Raw genomic sequence first — 18280 nt, forward strand, 5'->3', positions numbered from 1 at the left:
GGAAGAGACCGTTCTGATCAGCTAGTCTGACCTATATAATATAGACATGACAACATGAGATGAATTTGGACATAATGTGATTTCACTGCTTTACTGGAGATTCCTAAGAGGCAGATTAAAGTCAAAGACAACCAATGCACATTGGAGGGACCACACTCTCTGGTCCCAGTTCAGCAAGGCACTTTAGCATGTGCCTAACTTTAAGCAGGTGGATAGTCCCATTGATTTAAATGGGACTAATTCTGTGCTTAAAGTTAGGCATGTACTTAAGTACCTTGGTGAATCAGTACCAGGACAAGAAAGTGTCTCTTTTTTTGTAGTCAGGGACCCAATTCATGGTTGCTCTATGACCCTTAACAACAGTTCTGCCAGTATACATGAGACATAAAGTCACTGTAACTGATCACTACAGAATGTTCCTGGCACAGGGAAAATTGGATTGAGATTTGGAAGTTCTGATGTTTATTTTGTATGTATTAAGAAGGCTTGCATCTGAAGAAGTGAGGTTCTTACCCACGAAAGCTTATGCTCCCAGTACTTCTGTTAGTCTCAAAGGTGCCACAGGACCCTCTGTTGCTTTTTACAGATTCAGACTAACACGGCTACCCCTCTGATACTTAACGTAGAATATGTCAGACCAGTTGCTTAGAGTTGTGATCTGTGCAAAGCACATTACATCCGTGCTCTGTATGTGGTCTTGACTTCATATTTGCTTTTGAGCAAAATTCAAGTTGTTTGTGTAGGCCTCATCTACACTTAAAAATTAGGTCGACCTAGCTACATTGCTCAGGGCTGATCTAACCCCATGTAGATGCAGCGAGGTCAACGGCTGAATTCTTCAGTCAACTTAGTGACCACCTCTTTGAGAGGTGGATAAACTACATTGATGGAAAAACCCCTTGCACTGATGTAGGAAGCATCTATGTTACAAGCGGCATAGCTGCGGAGCTGCTGCTGCTGTAGCGCTTGTCATGTAGACATAGCCTCAATCTTTAAAGTCATATTGGCTCGACTGTTAGCTGTTCAAGACACCTCCCCAAATGTATTACCTTGAGAGATGAGATCAGCTAAGTCGCTCATTGACAGTCTCTAAATTTGAACTCTAAGGAATTGGAGATAGAGCATCTTTAGAAAAACATCTTCAACCCTGGAACTTGTTTCCCTTGTTGATCTGCCAGAGCCTGTTTTTCAACCTTCCAGGCATAGCACAAAGCCCATCTGTTTACTGACAGATGTAGTAGAAGGTAGGTAGGATACATGGGAAATCTCAGAATAGTTTGGGTCTAGTGTTTCTGCGTGTGGTGTCAGTAAATCTGCCTGCAATTTTTTTTTTTTAAGAATATGTAGACATGCTCAGGGGCTTGAATGATGGATTTTTGTTTTATATCAGTATTAAACTAGTGATTTTTCCATCAGCATTTTGCTGGAAAAAGCCATTTCAACCAAAACAAAAATGTTCACAAAAGATTTTAATTTGGGTGAAAAAGGTTAATTTTTCAATTAAAAGTTTCTAAATTAAAAATTCTTTCTATTTGGTGAGGGGGAAAAAAGTTTCTGACTTTTTTTTACTTTTCAGTCCCTTTTCCAGTGATGGTGGGGAAATAAATAAAAAGTAGTGTTTTAAAAAATTGCACTGGCAACCTTAATTCTGGAATTCCCTGGCATTTTAGTGCTTGATGTCACCACATTAATGTTCTTTTAATGCAGTTTTGGATGTAATTTCCTAATTTAAAAAACAACAACCCTGAACAATTGAAATTCTATCCTGTGGAACCATATATAGTGACCGCCTCCTAATTTGGGTCATCAGCAGGGTTTGGACGGCTAGAGCCACAGCACAGGCTGCTAGGGTTTGCGCTAGGAGAGTGACTGATAGAAGTAGTAGGCTGTTATTCTTTGCGTGGTTCACAGCTACTCGCTGCCAGCAGAGGACTCCAGAGACTCTGGACTCCTGGGTTCAAGAGGGGAGTAGTGTCTGGGGTAATAGACCACTCTGCCCCTCTCTCCCCCGCCACTGCCCCGGGTGACCACGCAGCCAGCTCGGGCAGTAACCTCACACCGGGCTCTCTAGGGCCTGGCCCAGCTGGGCGGTCACCGAGGCGCGGGCTGCACGCGGTCGCGCTCCCACCACACAGCGGGAGCTGAGGGATCACGGCCAACTCCCGCCTTCCCTCGCGGCCGCCAGAGGGCGGGGCTGCGGCGGAAAGTGGGGGCGGGCCATGAATCTCGGTCGCCGGGGCGGGGACACGTAGCGCGCTGCAGAGGAAGGCGATTGGCCGGGGGCCGTTGCGCGGTGCCGGAGTGGAACGTCTGCACAGGGGCGGCCGCACGCGCCCGCAGCCCGGCCGGGCCCGCCCCTTCCTTAAAGCCGCAGCCCGGGTAGGAGCCGCAGTGGCGGCAGCAGCAGCGGCCAGTGCCAGGCGCCGTTGGCTGCAGCGCTTTGCCCCGGAGCGCTGACTGGATGCGGCAGAGCCTCTCCCGCTACCCCCAGGCACCAAGCCCCGCCGGAGTCCGCGTCCCTCGCCGCGCAGCAGCCGGCGCCCAGGGCTGGCAGGATGTTTGACAAGACGCGGCTGCCCTTCGTGTTCCTGGATGTGGTCTGCGTGGTGCTGGGTACGTCTCCGGCTGCTTCGGTGCCTTGCTCTGTCTCCTGCCCCGCTTGCTATCCCCCGGGCTGTGCGGGGCTTGGCACCCTCCCTGCCGCGGTGCGGGGTGCGCGCCTGGCTGCAGCAGCGTTCCGCTCGGCTCGCGGTGCGGCTCACACGCTAATCACCGGCTGTCCGCCCTCCCCTGGGAGAGAGAGGCTGCTCCAGCTGCCAGCACAGGGGCAGCCTTCTCTGGCTGACTGCTTCCACTGCTCTCCCCTCACCTTTCATCCTTTCCCCGCCCGCTCGCTCTCCCCTCCCTCCGCACCAGAGCGACTGGGAGCCTCTCTCCTTCCCCTCCCCTCCCTTCCCCTTCACCTGGAGAAACCTGGTCGCTGCGACTGCCCCAAATCAGGATGATTAGCAGCTGGTTAACGCAGTTAGTGGCTTTAAACAAGAAGCACGTGTGTAGTCCTATTGCGGTTCGTTACCGGCAGAAGTGAAGCATTGGCGGGGGTTGCCCTCCGGTAGAGCTAGTTGTGCTGGAAAGCAGATGGCTTGGGCCGTTTTTCTGTAGGTTTTTGAGGTTCACTAGGATTTTGTACCTTTCTTTACCTAGGTATGTTAATGTAGTTGACGAGTTGCGACAGTGGTGATGAAGAGGAAATGAGTGTTTATTTCTAGAAGGCTAAATCTTACTAATTTTGTCTTGTGTAATGTGATGCATTTCTGCTCTCTCAATCTCTTCCAGGTCTCTAACCTTTTTCGGGTTTTTATTTTTCATCTGCTTTGACAGTTAATGAGTAGCAAACCCATTCTGGTTACAGCCCAAGGAACTTCTCTGTATTGTAGGCTTTGTCTTTTGGAGATTTGTTTTTCTTTCCTCCTTGGTTTAGGTAGCCCACTTTTTTCTGCAGAAAAATCAACAAGAAGGCTAGTTAGGAAAATGTGTTTTGTTCTTTGTTTTGTGGCATGAAGGATGGGTACACAGTAGATGATGCAGTAGATGAAATATACAATAAATCCTTTCCTGCTTAAAATGAATAGGCTTATCCAAAAAGTTTTTGTCTTCATCTTAATAGGTTATTGTACAATAAGCCTGGTCTAACAAATCACTGATGATTAGAGCATCTGGTTGTTGTCCATATCCTCCACTCTCCAACCCTAGGCATTTGTAAAGGTAACCTCCAATTTACAGAGCTAGTAGTGGGAAAACCACTCTTTAGTAAAAGCTGATCCAAGTAAATGGATGGAATTCCAAGTATAACTCATAATCTCAGCAGCATGCTCGTGGTGATGTAGCATCTTCTTCCATAAGCAGATGTCAGTATTGGACTTGGTGCAGACTAATAGGAATGTTTAAGGGTTTTCAAGTTCTTTCACTACTATTTACTAATGTCTACTGTCTAGCATGCCCCCGCCCTGTCAAAACTGTTAACAGCATTTAGTGTGACTTCCCTGGCGTTAATACCCATCTTTCAATAATAGTGCAGCTGCACTGTTGGTATAAATGGTATAAGGGCTAATGGATGGTTTTAGTGTCATGTCATCAAAACCTTGCCATACTGCTGAGAGGATCACATGTCTGGTCTTTAGGCTGTAGGTGAAAACACCCTTCAGTTGATCCAAAAGACAGATTTTTTTTTTTTTAAATGGACCTTAATAAGAAAGCATAGTTGTGATCTTGCTGAAGAAGCAATTTCATGTTAACAAAAATAATAAATGCAGTGGAATATTTTAATGTCCATTTGGAACACCCCCTCCTTTCATCATTTATATTTATATCTAGATCTGCATCTAATGATCACTCACTTTTTGAGGGTTTTTTTTTTTTAAAGTTTTAAAGTGAAGACATTTCCAAAATGGCCACGAGCATGCAACCATCTCATCAGTTTTTAGTGAAATACTGCCAAAGCAGTCGAGTCAGATTATAATTGATCCTGATTGGCCAACTTGGAACTGTAGCATTCCCTATCTGCAGCTCCATTAGACATCATAATGCATTGACATCAGTAGGACACTACTTTTGGAAAAAGAAGAACAGGAGTACTTGTGGCACCTTAGAGACTAACAAATTTATTAGAGCATAAGCTTTCGTGGACTACAGCCCACTTCTTCGGATGCATATGCATCCGAAGAAGTGGGCTGTAGTCCACGAAAGCTTATGCTCTAATAAATTTGTTAGTCTCTAAGGTGCCACAAGTACTCCTGTTCTTCTTTTTGCGGATACAGACTAACACGGCTGTTACTCTGAAACTTGTACTTTTGGAAAGCAGATTTGGCTCCATTTAGCCAAAGGCTGCAAGTTGTGATCAGTTACAAAACTTAGAATATTTTCCACAGCCTCGCTATATTAAATTTTGATACTTTTTTGTGGCCTTTCAAGTGGTTGTCTTCATTTTATATTGGGATTTTTAAATGCCTTTTTAATGGGTCAAGTATTTAGCATTACATGTACATTTTAAATTCAAGACAGTAAAATTTTCTTTAATTTAAAATATGTAAAACATATAAACCCTTCACAGCAAGTTAAAATTAAGGGAAGGTGACCAAAAAAATTACATGAATCTTAAATTTCCAATGATGGATACTATTAAAATCATCTGAGCCTGTTTCTCTAATCTCCCCTTAAGTCTGTCAGCTCAAACTTACATAGACTAAAAGTTCTGTTTTCGTTTTCTCCTCCCCACGATCTCCTTTCTTGATCACTGTGGACAACACTACCATTCTGCTTGGTACTCAGGCCTGGACTTTCTCTCTGACTCAGACATATCTCTAGGCTCTCTCACTGAAGTTATATCAAAGCCTTGTTGATATTTGTGTATTACATCCCTAAAATATGGCCATTTAAATCCATCCACATAGCTAAACTTCTCATCCTGGCTTTTCTCATATTGATTACTGCAATGTCTCTTTCTTTGGCCTGGATAAATCAATCCTGCTGTGCTCATTTCCATTCAGAATGTTGCTGCAAAGATCATTTTCCTATCCTGTTGTCTTGACTATGTCATTCTTCTCTTTTGAAGCCCTCCACTGGCTTGCCTTTTGATAAGAACAGATTTAAAGTTTTTATTAAAGCTAATGTTAAAAAAATTACGTAATACATGGGTTGAGAAAAGAGTGTCTGTACATCTGGGTATAGTGCTGAGATTATCCACAAATACAGAGTTTGTTTTTAAAAGTCATATGATACATAGAGTACATAATCCGCAATAACTCAAATTTAGGTGAATAAATTTTAAGAATACAGTTTAGATATTAGCATCCAAGTATTCAGGTACATCACTTAGGTGAAGTTGTACAGAGATTTGGTTGTGGAAAGAAATATATATATATATATATATATATATATATATATATATATATATATCAATGAGTGGAGATTGTTCCTCAGTAAGTGAGAACTAGGGTAGATTGTCCATTTAGGGAATACAATCGATCAGGGAAGTCTTTCAGTTACTTTCCTCACTATGCTTCTCATCGGCACTATAGCATCAAACATAAGCTGCTTCTTCACTTGTCTTCACTTTCAAGGCCCTTCACAATCCATCCTTACCCTAGGGCATACCTATTCTCTCTTATTCAATATCTTATCAAAAGGTTGGCACCTTCCTCTGACTCACAGCATCATCACCTCTATGCTTTCTCCCATGCTGCCCCTTATGTTTGGGAGAAGCTTCTTGTAAACATCTGAAAAACTAACTCATTATTCTCTTTCAAAATTCTCCTTCGCCATGAAGCTTACAGAAAACTTGACAACAGCTAGGTTGTCGATGTGCTGACACCATAGCCTAATCAGTCTGACCAATGCAGTCTCATTGTTTCCTTGTACTCCCCCCCCCCCCCCCCCCAATCTGCCTGTATGCATCTGTTGTCTTCTTTGGACTGTAAGCTGTTTGGGGTAGGCACGTTCTTTGTTCTGTATGCAGCAGTTAGCACAGTGGGGTCACAGTTCATGACTGAGGCTCCTAGGCAATACAAATTATTAATAATAGAATGAGCTCCTGCATGGCCCATGAGTGAACACCCCTCTTGCTCAGCAGCAGAATATTCTTATTCTTGGACCCCTCTTGAGAAAAGAATGCACTTAGGTGCCTTGCTGAATTGGAGTCTGAGTACTGGATAGCTGAGAGTCTCTTCTACAAACGCATCTTCTTTAGCCTAAGCTAGTTAACGAGGGGCGGCGGGGGGGGGATGTTACCAGTGTGTCACATGAAGAGAATTGTTCCACACACGTAGGCTTAAATGCATTGACAAAACCTGACAGACGAGGTGGGGGAGGTGATATCTTTTATTGGACCGACTTCTGTTAGCGTGAAAGCTTGTGTCTCTCACCTACGCAGAGGTCTTCTTCAGGTCATCTCTAATTCGTTAAGATACGTGGGCTGTACTATTTGTAAAATTAGGGAATGGCTTAGTTAATGCATAAAGGGGGCGAGATGGGAATAGACTTTGGTGCTAGATTGTCTGTCTTGAGTGAGTGAGCAAATCCCTGGTTTTAGTTCAGTGTATTATGGAGAGTGTGGCTTTAGCCTCAGGTCTTCATGAAAGATATATTTACACTTCTGAGGGAAAACTCCTGCCGGATATGAAATGCTTCTAGTTCTCCAAACATCCTTGCGTCTCACCTTGTGTTACTCAAATTAGCTGTGTGCCTGTGGGACTAAAGATATCCACAGGTCCCCTACTGGAGATTAAGCTTAATGTTTCATGAATGTGACCACTGGGGAGTGTCTGATGTAGCAGGGGAAACCCTCCTTAACAGTGTCATTCAAAACACTTCTAGCTTGATAGATCAGCCAGAGTCTGGGACCAACCTCAAATTTTGATATGTTGTCATAAAAAAGGTTCTTACACTATTGGGGGGGGCCGCGTTTGCTAAGATTTTATATATAAACTTTCTTTTTGGAGTCTTCTACAAAATGATTAGATTAGAATTTCACTGTATCTTAAGTGTCTTTTTTTTTTTTCTCTTCTTTTTTTCCCCTTTCTTTTTCCTATGTTTCCTGTACAGTACTGGACTGCAAGACTGTGGGCAATCACCTATTTTCAAGGTGATTGTACTATATATCTTTGCTTACAGGGAAATATTTTTTTCTCCTCTAGAAAATACAGGTGGTCTGAAGTACTGACTAGCTCCTCTTCCTGCACACTCCAGAACATCCCTCTTTTCTAATGGTGAAAAGTATGTCCGTGTATCTTTCAGTTGAGCCCTCACTTAAATATTAAGATTACCACAGAGGAACACAATGCTTACAAGATAGTAATATGCAGTCCTTGCCCCAAAGAATATACAGTGTAATACAAACAAGACGGAGTGAAAATGCAACACCCTTACAAGTAACGCTGGGTGTCAAAGTGCCATAGAAGCTGGTCGGTTTGTTTTCTAATTAGACAAGCTTGTGTTAATTACAGGGCTGCTTATTTCCTGACTCATGTCTTCCCTGAAGACCGTAGTTGTTTGCAATCTGGGTCCACAGGTAAAAGCACATGACATTTGCCTACAAGATGTGCTGACTTCTTATTGAAGAAGGTGAACAAATTTATCAGTTTGAACAACCGAAAAAATCAAATCCCATAATCTGTTACTTAAGTCAATAGTTTATTCTGTATGGGTTAACAGTTGGTGACAGTTGTGGGGTAGAAATCCTTGGCTGTAGGTACAATAAAGCTGTAAGCTATGAGGAAATAGAAATTTTTCTTCTTCTTCCTGTTGATGATGAATTGACACTACTGATGTCTTAACATGGTTGATGAAACACCTGTGATGCTATTAGAGAAATACTCTAACTAGGTAATTTAAGGAGGAAGTAAACTATTTACAAAAGGAGAGGATTACCTATCATTTTTCTTGAATTGTGTTGGGTACATCTAAAAAGATGAGTAATTTCTTTTATAGCACAGATAATCTTGTCCACCTCCCATAAAGCTGGTGCAGTGTGGCAAAAGCAATAATATACAAATATCAATTAGTCACTATTGATTAATGGGGTGGGGGAGAAAGCTCTTGTCTTCCAAAGAGAACATCGCTAAAAAGCAACAGAGGATCTTGTGGCACCTTTAAGACTAACAGAAGTCTTGGGAGCATAAGCTTTCGTGGGTAAGAACCTCACTTCTTCAGATGCAAGCTTATGCTCCCAAGACTTCTGTTAGCCTTAAAGGTGCCACAGGACCCTCTGTTGCTTTTTTACAGATTCAGACTAACACGGCTACCCCTCTGATAAAAGAGAACATCGCTGACTATAATTATGCTTTTGTGTTTAATAAATACTTCAAATTAGATAAGAGAATGCTGACTCTGTTAGATTTAAATCAGCTTCATTTTTAAAATTTTGAAAGTGATGGATTGAATTGTGAAAGTTGCAGAAGAGTATTGGATTATAATTTGTCTGGAACAAATGTGGACCAGTATCTCTTTTCCACTCTGGGTGGATCAGAGACTAAGGCGATGTCTCTACTGCCAAAAAAGATAGTGGTGTGGGTCTACAGAAGGATAGCTGAAATGTTTAGTCATAATCTTGCTGTAAAAATCCTAGTTAATTCTCATAAACTATCTCTCTAGTTTTAAAACCCCCCTCCCCATATTTTTCCCACATGGTGTGTCTACACTCCACCAAAAGAAGCGTGCAGCGTAGAGTACGTGAACATGTAGCCCCTGCCCCCAGCACAAATAACAGCATAGCTGGTGGGGCACAGCTTAGGTGAGCAGCGAAAAGATGCCCTGAAGGGGGTGGGTATGTATGTGAGTACATACCCTAGACACTTCCTACTACCCCAAGCATTGCTTCCTGTCTACGCTGCTGTTTTTAGCAGCATAGTGTCCTGCTGCTCCTGTGCTCCTGGAGCCCGTCCCTGCTGTAGAGAGAGGCTTCAGTAGCAGCAAGCTGCTGATCTGTTTTTTTGTTCCCCCGCCCCACCCTGTCTCCTCCCCGCCACCAAAGTATTTCACTGATGTGTAGCTACACCGGGGTGAGCAAACTTTTTGGCCCGAGGGCCACATCTGGGAGCTTGAGGGCCGGATTAAAATGGCTGGTGGCCTGAATTCGGCCCGCGGGCCACCCTGAGCTACATGCTGCTGTGTTAGTGTGTGTATTGTAGATGTAGCCTCAGTGAAGGCAAAGCTTAAATGACAGCTGAGGTGTCAGTGCTGATCAAACAATGCCTATTTCTGTGTAGTGTTGCAGTTCCTGAATGCTGTAGTTCCCCAGCCTTGCCACCTCTACCTTGACTTCTTGTGACTCACAAACATACTGTTGGTATCACTTCCAAGTTTATCATTATATGGATGTTAAACTTCTAGAATGCAAATTGTTGTTGAATCTTCAGAGTCCGGTGAAAGGGGCAACTTGTCTTCAATTTAGCTACGGTGCACATGAGAGAAGCATTCTCTTCTAAGATCTACTGAGAGCACAGGTGACTGACCAAAACTGCAAGGCTTTTTCCTCACGCTGTTTTTGTTTTTCCTGATCCCTGAATGCTTTTGCTGCCAAGAACAGCACCCAAAAAACTCCCTTCACTTTGCATAATGTGATCCACCTCATGCAGAAGCTGTCACTTCTGCCATATTAGGAAGCAAAAATCCAGAGTTAGTCTTAATCTAGCATTTACTAGTTAATAGCCATTGTCTTAAACCACTGGTCTGGCTCTTATGTTTTAGATGGAAGCAACTGGGTTTTAGTAGCTTCAGTTCAAACTGTATATAGTGTACTTACTATAGTTGTTTGCCTTCATGGAAAACTGATGGATTAAATTTTAAAAACTTATCATTCTGTCCCTGGCACAATGTTTGAAGAGGCAGGTGAGCAGTTCAATTGATCAGTAAATCTCTCTACCTATATTAGGTGGTTGTGGGAGGGGAAGGAGAAGGATGGAGATCAAATATGATAATCAAAGGAAAGTAAAAGAGGTTCTCTTAAACAATCAGTTAGGGAACAACTGACTAAAGAGACCTTTTACATTGGGCAAACAACATAGAGGGTCTTAGCCTCCCTCCCCTCCCAGCACATGACTGGTGGCAGCACTTATGGGTGGAAGTGGGAAGAATGTCTTCAGGTTTAGTTCAGCTAGACCAAATATGTGAAACCAACTACCAAAAGTGCGATGACTGGAAGAACACAATAAATAGCTACAAAAGTTTGAAAAGTCCCTACTAGTCACAAAAGATTAAGATCACAAAAGCCTCAATAAAAAGTAATCAATTAGCAGGTTATGTTAGAATTCTAGACTCTACTTACAGAAGTCGGAGATGGTAAAGACCCGTAAGTACAAGCAGTCCATCCTCTTGTCTGCTAGTGTGATTTGTTCCCTTTCATATGGTCTTGAGTGCTCCATCCAACCTGCTTTTAACTGTCAGTTAAAAAAAAAAAAAGTGGTGGTGGGGGGGGGCGGAGGGCTTCCCCCTCTTAGCTGGGAGTCTGCTTCAATAAAATAAATTTGGGCCTCATCCAAAGCCTGTTGAAGTCAGTGGAAAATACTGATTTCAGGAGACAATTTTTAAACAGTAATTGTCTGCTTTTCAGGCGTCAGTGTAAAATTAAAAGAAAACTCCCAGTATTGCCAATTCTGTACAGTTTATTTATAGTCTGTCATGAAGCACAGAAACCCTAATGTAAACTTTTTCACCATCACTGGTCCAACTTCTGCTGAAATCAATGGCAAATCTCCTGATTGACTTCAGAGGGAACAAGACTGGGCCATGTGAGATGAACATGAAGATATCACAGTGGTGCTGTGTGTGAGAAACAGGACTCTCTTAAAATATACTTTAACTTCTTGGGATACATTGTTACATGACCACAGCATTGCAACTACTGTGCATTAACTCATGTGTGGCTACAGTTCTGACCACAGAATAAACTTGCGGTTATGATTTGGTTTTATGCTGCAAAGATTCTGGCCGGGGGGAGATGTTTGTAAATTGTAATGAGAGGATATAGTAACCCCTATGGCAGGGGTGGGCAAACTACAGCCTGGGGGCTGCATTTAATCTGGCCCTCGAGCTCCCGCTGGGGAGCGGGGTTGGGGGCTTGTCCTGTTCCCCGCATGCTGTGGCTCCGCGCGGCTTCCGCAAGCAGCGGCATATCTTCCCCTCTAGCTCCTATGCGTAGGGGCAGCCAGGGGGCTCTGCACACAGTTCCTACCCCAAGCGCTGCCCTCATAGTTCCCGTTGGCCAGGAATGAGGGCCAATGGGAGCTGTGGGGGCAGCACCTATGGGTGAGGCAGTACGCAGAGCCACCTGGCCGCACGTCTGCATAGGAGACAGAGGGGGAATACGCTGCTGCTGCTGCTTCCAGGAGCTGCTTGAGGAGGTAAGCGCCGCCCAGAGCCTGCACCCTTGGCCCCCTGCCCCAGCCCTGATCCCCCTCCTGCCCTCTGAACCCCTCAGTCCCAGCCTGGAGCACCCTCCTGCACCCCCAACCCTGCATCCCCAGCCCCACCCCGAGCCCGCACCCCCAGCTGGAGCCCTCACCCCCCTGCACTCCCTCCCCCAGCCCGGTGCCCCCTCCTGCAATCTGAACTCCTCCTTTCTGGCTCCACCCTAGAGCCCGCACCCCCACCCCAATTTTGTGAGCATTCATGGCCCATCATACAATTTCTATTCCCAGATGTGGCCCTCAGCCAAAAAGTTTGCCCACCCCTGGTGTAGCTACACATCAACGAAATGCTTTGGTGGTGGGGAGGAGACAGGGTGGGGCGGGGGAACAAAAAAACTGATCAGCAGCTTGCTGCTGCTGGAACCTCTCTCTACAGCAGGGACTTGCCGGAGCCTTTCCCAGCAACCTCCCCCTTGCCAGACCCTCCCCCCAGCTAGAGCCTTCCCCCTCCCCTGCATCCCAACTTCCTGCCCCAGCCCAGAGCTTCCTGCCCCAACCTGAACTCCTCATTTCTGGCCCCACCCCAGAGCTTGCCCCCTCAGCCAGACCCCTCACACCCTCTTGCAGTCAGCCCCAATTTGGTGAGCATTCATGGCCCGCCATACAATTTCCATACCCGGATGTGGCCCTCAGGCCAAAAAGTTTGCCCATCCCTTCCCTATGGGATATTATGTTTGTGCCCTTTTTTAGGGCACAATGAAGGCTGGTTCTTTGAGCTAGTTTTTATTGTACTGTGTTATTTATATTTGTTTAAAGTGGGGGGGACTTGGCAGCAATTCTTCCATAGTCGTCTTTTTGGTCTAGATATGAAAACTTTTGACCATTTTAATGATCTAAAGCAGAAGAACCCCTTAATGATTTGGGGAGTGCTTATACTCCCAGTGTCTGCGTATGTTCTAAGTGATAGAGTGTGTGTGTGTGTGTGTGTGTGTGTGTGTGTGTAATTGTGCTCAAGTATCACTTCAGGAACACCTATGCAGTCCTAGTGCAGATATTCAGAAATTGGCCCCTTTTAATTAATCGTGGCTATGCTGTTTCCTCCTACTGCAGACTTACTCATGTGAGACCTAGCCATTCTTCCAGGATGACAGGGAATGAGCTCACCATTTGATTATAACTGCTTTCCAATCTTAATGCTGAATTGCTTATTACCATTGTTTGTTTGGGTTCCACTCTGGTTAACTTCTCCAATTAATATTTATCTGAAAACTAGTTAGATGCTGTCACTTGTATTCATAATTTTTTTTAATATTAAACTTTTGAGCTGTGTAAGTCATTGAAGAGATTTAGCTTGTGAAATCAAGATACCTTTAAAAGTGACCTACAAAAGATGTAGAAAAATTAAATGTTGTGCCCCTGGTGCTGCTTTATTTATAATGTCTCCTTCTTGACATAGAAATATTAGCAAAGGTTTGTTCTTTTTTAGTTTTTCTTGAAGATGTTCTGTAGGCCTCCAATGTTCACTGTATCCCTCCAATTAAGCTGTAAGTTTTTAATGTCAGCTCTTTAACTGACATCCTTTCTACCAAGTGACAGCAGGTATTGGCATCAAATGGATATTAATTTAAAATTTTTTTTTAGGCAGGTTGAGTAAAAATGTCTCCCCTCCTTCCACACGCGCCCCTCCCCCCCCCCCCCGGTTTAGCTTTCAGCCTCCTGTGATGTCACTTCACGAGGTTCTCCAGTTACCACAGAATCGTCTTAAAAAGACAGATCTGAATTTTTCTTTTTTCTAGTTAAAATTAACCTTTCAACCTCTTGCATATAAAGAAGCATCCACAAAATAGGCAGAAGTCCACTTCTCCTTCCATCCTCCCCAATACACACATTTGCTTTCATGTTTACAGTTCTTTCTGTGACCTGTATTAAAATCAGAATTTCATTCAGACTCAAGACTGTCACCTCTTATTCTCTTCTTAGATCTGTGGTCACATCAGCATTGGAAATGGAACTTTCTTCTCAAAGGGAACGTTTGTAATAACGGACATCTAAAATATATGGCAAGGCAGTTGATCTGTATATAGCCAATGGTTCTATTATAATCTTCAACAGGGCAGATAATACCTCTACACACATGAAATATTGTGGTATCTAAGCACTTAGCTTCCTTCTTATTCATATAGATAAAAGTTGAGAAAAGTTAGATGAGATGTATCTGAACATATTGTAGAACCCTTCTGTGTACTCAAATGTGACAGTTACATAAAAAGCTTATTAATTTTAAACTAACTCTGAACAAACTTGTCTAGCTTCAAAAGTAGATTTTTTTTTTTTTTTTTTTTTTTTTTTTTTTTTTTGCAAAAACAAATACTAGGTCTAATTACTTAAACTGCATTTTAATGCACATTTATTTTCAAACACTATAATAATGACAGTTTAAAGCCACAACTGGTGTGCTCTGGAAACAGTTATAAGTTATGAAAACTCCAGGTTGCCAAGAGAATGCCTGGCTCTGATTACTAAAATAGTTCTCTTATTTATATTCTGATGCGTGCTATTGGGATACAGTATGGGAAAAATGGCATGGTCTTAGGGATGGTGTAGTGTGTTATGGAAAACCTGTAGTTTCTCTGACCCTGCCATCATAACCTGGATCTGTTAAGAACCCTGTTTGTTTAAGTAGAACACTGCTGTGCTACATTCTTACTAACCTGCACAGGAAAGGAGAACCTCTGCATCTTTCCATAGTTAAAAATCAGTCATGTGTACAGAGTTCATGGTCATTGACTTGAAAATACTTTCAGCAGTTGCAGTCCAATGTATTCTAGCTTGGGGTGAGGAAATGGTCAAACCATCTAACTTGACAGGCTTTCAATAAAACCTGAATCACTAGATTCATTTTACACACAGACTTTTAAACAGAAAATCTGTGATTGTAGTTGCAGAACTTCTCCACCTGTTTGACAGCCTGCTTCCTTTTTGGGAATAGGGAAGGCAAGATATGAGTGGGCTGGACAGCTACAAAATCTGGAATAACAAGGTCTTGACCTTAAGTTGATTTCCTTTTTTAATAATTTTTGTAAGTGATCATGTTAATGCAGCCAGATTCAAATTCACTGTATATTCCTACCTGTACTACTGTGGTTAAAATCAATTATTCTAATATGTGCTGAATATTTGCAGCAGAATGTACAGGTGGAGTTCAGTAGGATTTACAGGCAGTCAGCAACTCTGAAAATCAGGCCACTGACCTCTCACTGCCTCTGTTTTCTCCATCTGTAAAACTCAAATTGTACTTGTTTGCATACTTAAAACAGGGGTGGTGAAGCTTAATGAGCTCATTAATGTTTATAAGGCACTTCAAAGATGTTATGTGTAATTCATTCTTAATTGGGGTGGATAATGTAGATAAGAAATGAGAATCTTATTTCCCATAGAGCTAACCTTAATTGGTGGAGAGAGAATAGCTTTAATCCTTACAATAAATGATTGATTTAAACAGAAATCTCTTTCCCCTTCACCATGCCCAGCCCCAAGAATTTCTATGTACAGTCTCCTCCAAGCCAGAGGATAAATCCTTTCCCCCTCTCCCCCTTCCCACTTCTGCACTCCTGAGCAGTCACAGTCATCCTTATCCAGCAGGAATGGCACAGTAAATGACTTCCTCTTTGAGGTGCCATCTGTATCACACCACAGGCTGGGCCAGCGAGGTAGCTATTAAAGAGCATTGTGGTTATTACTCTTCTTAATCTTATTCCTTCTCAGCCACCCAGCAAGTTATTGGCATGTTCTCACTAATGAAAAAAGAAGTTGCAAATAGTATTAAAGGAACAGAAAGAAATGTTAGCTCAGTTTTATTATAGTTAGTATAGCTTTAAGCAAATATGTACCCTCTGTTTGTCAGAAGGCTTTCTTAAATTACAGTATCAGAATCATTAGGTTGGTATAAACATGATAGTATTAAAAATGCTTCAGCTAACAATCTTAGGCACTTACGGTCAGGGCAGGAAAGATCTACTAGCCAGGTATAAATAGGAAAGACAAGGTAAAGGGAACCTGCCAGTGAGGTCCAGGGGCAGCATTCTGGCAAACAGCCCAGTTTTTCTCCCTTCACTCATTCCTGGCTGCTGGGAATAAAGAGGGTGCATTGATCTCCACCTTCTGTATCTTCCTCTGTCTAGCTACTAGGTGTTTTGACAAATTCTAAGCACCTCTTTCCCTCTTCCGTTTCAAGGAGCTTTCTGTCTCTTCCAGTCATTGCAGAACCTCCTGGCTGTTCTGAGGGGCTCTCTCTCTTTCTATTGGTCTTCTATGCTTTGTGTCAGCCTCCTGGCTGCTCTGGGTAAGGTGGGTGGGGGAAGAGGGCTCTGCTACCTCTACTCCTCCAACTAAGGTGTCTTTGAGGTGGTCTTCCCCTAAGTGAATAGTCCAGCACCTTTCTTGGTGTCAGCTGCTCACTGACTTTCCTCAGCAATGTGAATCTGACTTGACTTAGTTTCCTTGTTGGACACAGGATTCTGATAAGCCGTGGCAAAACTCCCACTGATTGGCAAATTGAATATTTAATAGTCCTGGGCACTCTCTTCCCACAGAATCTATCCTTCCATTATCCTATAGGAATGTTTGTATAACACTTATATTTGCATAGTTTATAGGGAAAACTCCAATTTTTCCTGTAGCTTGAATCCTGAGAACCTATGGTTATACAGTTTGATGGAATGTTAGCTGAGTGCTGGGCTAGGTCACAGCATAATTCTAGGAATTAAGAATGTGACCTGTAAAAGTGTATTTTAATTTTAAAAAAATCACTAAACTTTTTGCTAATGAATAGCATTCAGTTGGAGACTCCTTGTGTGGAATCCCAGCCTGGAGCACCCTCGTACATCCCAAACCCTTCAACCCCAGCTGGAGCCTTCACACCCCCTGCATCCCAACCCCTTGCCCCAGCTCTGATCCCTCTCCTGCACCCCAAATCTTTGAGCCCCAGCCCGGAGTCCCCTTCTGTGCCCCACCCTGGAGTCCGCCAAGTATTACTCCGGTTGACTTCTCATAGTCCGGTTCCCAATTCCCAAGTTTTCTTAACTTAAAATATTTCATTAGGTCCCTACAAAGTTTTCAGTTTTGAAGTTAAAATAAACTCTGTTCTATTTTCCTCTTAAATTTGTGGGGGCTATGCCATTTTTGGCTGCATCCAATTTCTTTTTCCTGTTAGACAAGAGGAGTAAGAGTTTCAGGAACATACTTATGTGCTTAACTTTATGTTGTGGTGCTGTGAGTAGTTCCAGTGCATATGCATAACTTTATTTTTGTGAATAAAACAAATACACATGAGTATATCACTGCAGCCCAGACTATGAAACTTGTGTGCCTAAAACTACTTTTGTTTCAGGTTCAGTTAAATAAAAGTGTGTTGTGTCCAAAACATTCCCCTACAATGTTTTCAAACCAAATACTATAACATGACTAGTATGTGAGAACCAAGAAGTGAAATCAGTGGTGGCTAAGACTGAGAAGAGCTACAATAGTTTTCTGACTACTCAAATTGAGGAAAGGGGAGAAAGAAGGGTAAGTAACAGAATAATTAGAAGTAAACTAGACTCTTAACATAGCCAATTTTAATATTGGCAACACGAATAAGGAAATTAGACTTAAAATCTGAGATTTTAAGTTCTTGATAATGCCTTTTTAAAGAAACAAGTGTCACCAAACTAAAAGAGCAACTTGTGATTTTGTTTTAAAATAAAGTGAGGAAAACTTTTTCTTATCATGAATTGTGACTGTTCTTAGAACAGTACAGTAATGCCTTTATCCTTTACCCCCAGTTCAGGGTCCATTACGTAACTGCTACTACAGTAATAATCACTTTGGCTTATCTGGTATAAATTGTGTTGAACAAAGTTAATGCCTGTATTTAACTTTATATTCTGTCATAACCTCTATAAAATAAGGAAGAACAATAAATTAACAGAAGGTATGTAATGCTGTGGCTGCAATAAGAGAGAGTTGCAGCCTATTCCTTTTGTTTTAGATTGGTAGTATAAGACACTCCTGTTGCACAGCCAGGAAACTTAAAGATGGCAGCTGCACATGGAGTGAAGACTTTTTTCCAAGAAACTTCTAATTCTCATGTAGCCCAAGGGGCTACATATGACTGAAATATGGAATGTGTGTGACCTCATTGTCACAGTGCCAGTGTAGTGTGGGCAGCATGCATCTGACCTAGGGTTGCCAAGTTTGGTTGGACATTTTTCTGGAGGCTTCATCACATGTGAGCTTCAATTCAAGATTGATCTTTAATTCCTGGAGACTCCCAGACAATCCTGGAGAGTTGGCAACCCTAATCTGAGCCCACTATGATTGGGGTGCCTTAGTGGGCCTTA

General features: G+C 42.8%; 1 protein-coding gene across 5 annotated transcripts in view; it reads left to right on the plus strand.

The window, feature by feature from the left end:
- Positions 1–2312: 2312 nt before the first annotated feature.
- Positions 2313–18280, plus strand: part of PLPP1 (phospholipid phosphatase 1) — a 125166-nt gene continuing 109198 nt past the window's right edge. For 2 of the 5 annotated variants that reach the window (XM_054032448.1, XM_054032452.1), the window contains exon 1: positions 2316–2613. In XM_054032448.1, coding sequence (XP_053888423.1) covers positions 2556–2613 — 58 coding nt within the window. In that variant the 5' untranslated portion in view covers positions 2316–2555. Of the gene's footprint in view, positions 2614–3014; positions 3025–3146; positions 3159–18280 lie in introns of those variants that run through there. The other 3 variants (XM_054032449.1, XM_054032450.1, XM_054032451.1) reach the window with 3 other exon arrangements.

Source organism: Malaclemys terrapin, chromosome 6, assembly GCF_027887155.1.
Source record: "Malaclemys terrapin pileata isolate rMalTer1 chromosome 6, rMalTer1.hap1, whole genome shotgun sequence".
Classification (NCBI taxonomy): domain Eukaryota; kingdom Metazoa; phylum Chordata; order Testudines; family Emydidae; genus Malaclemys; species Malaclemys terrapin.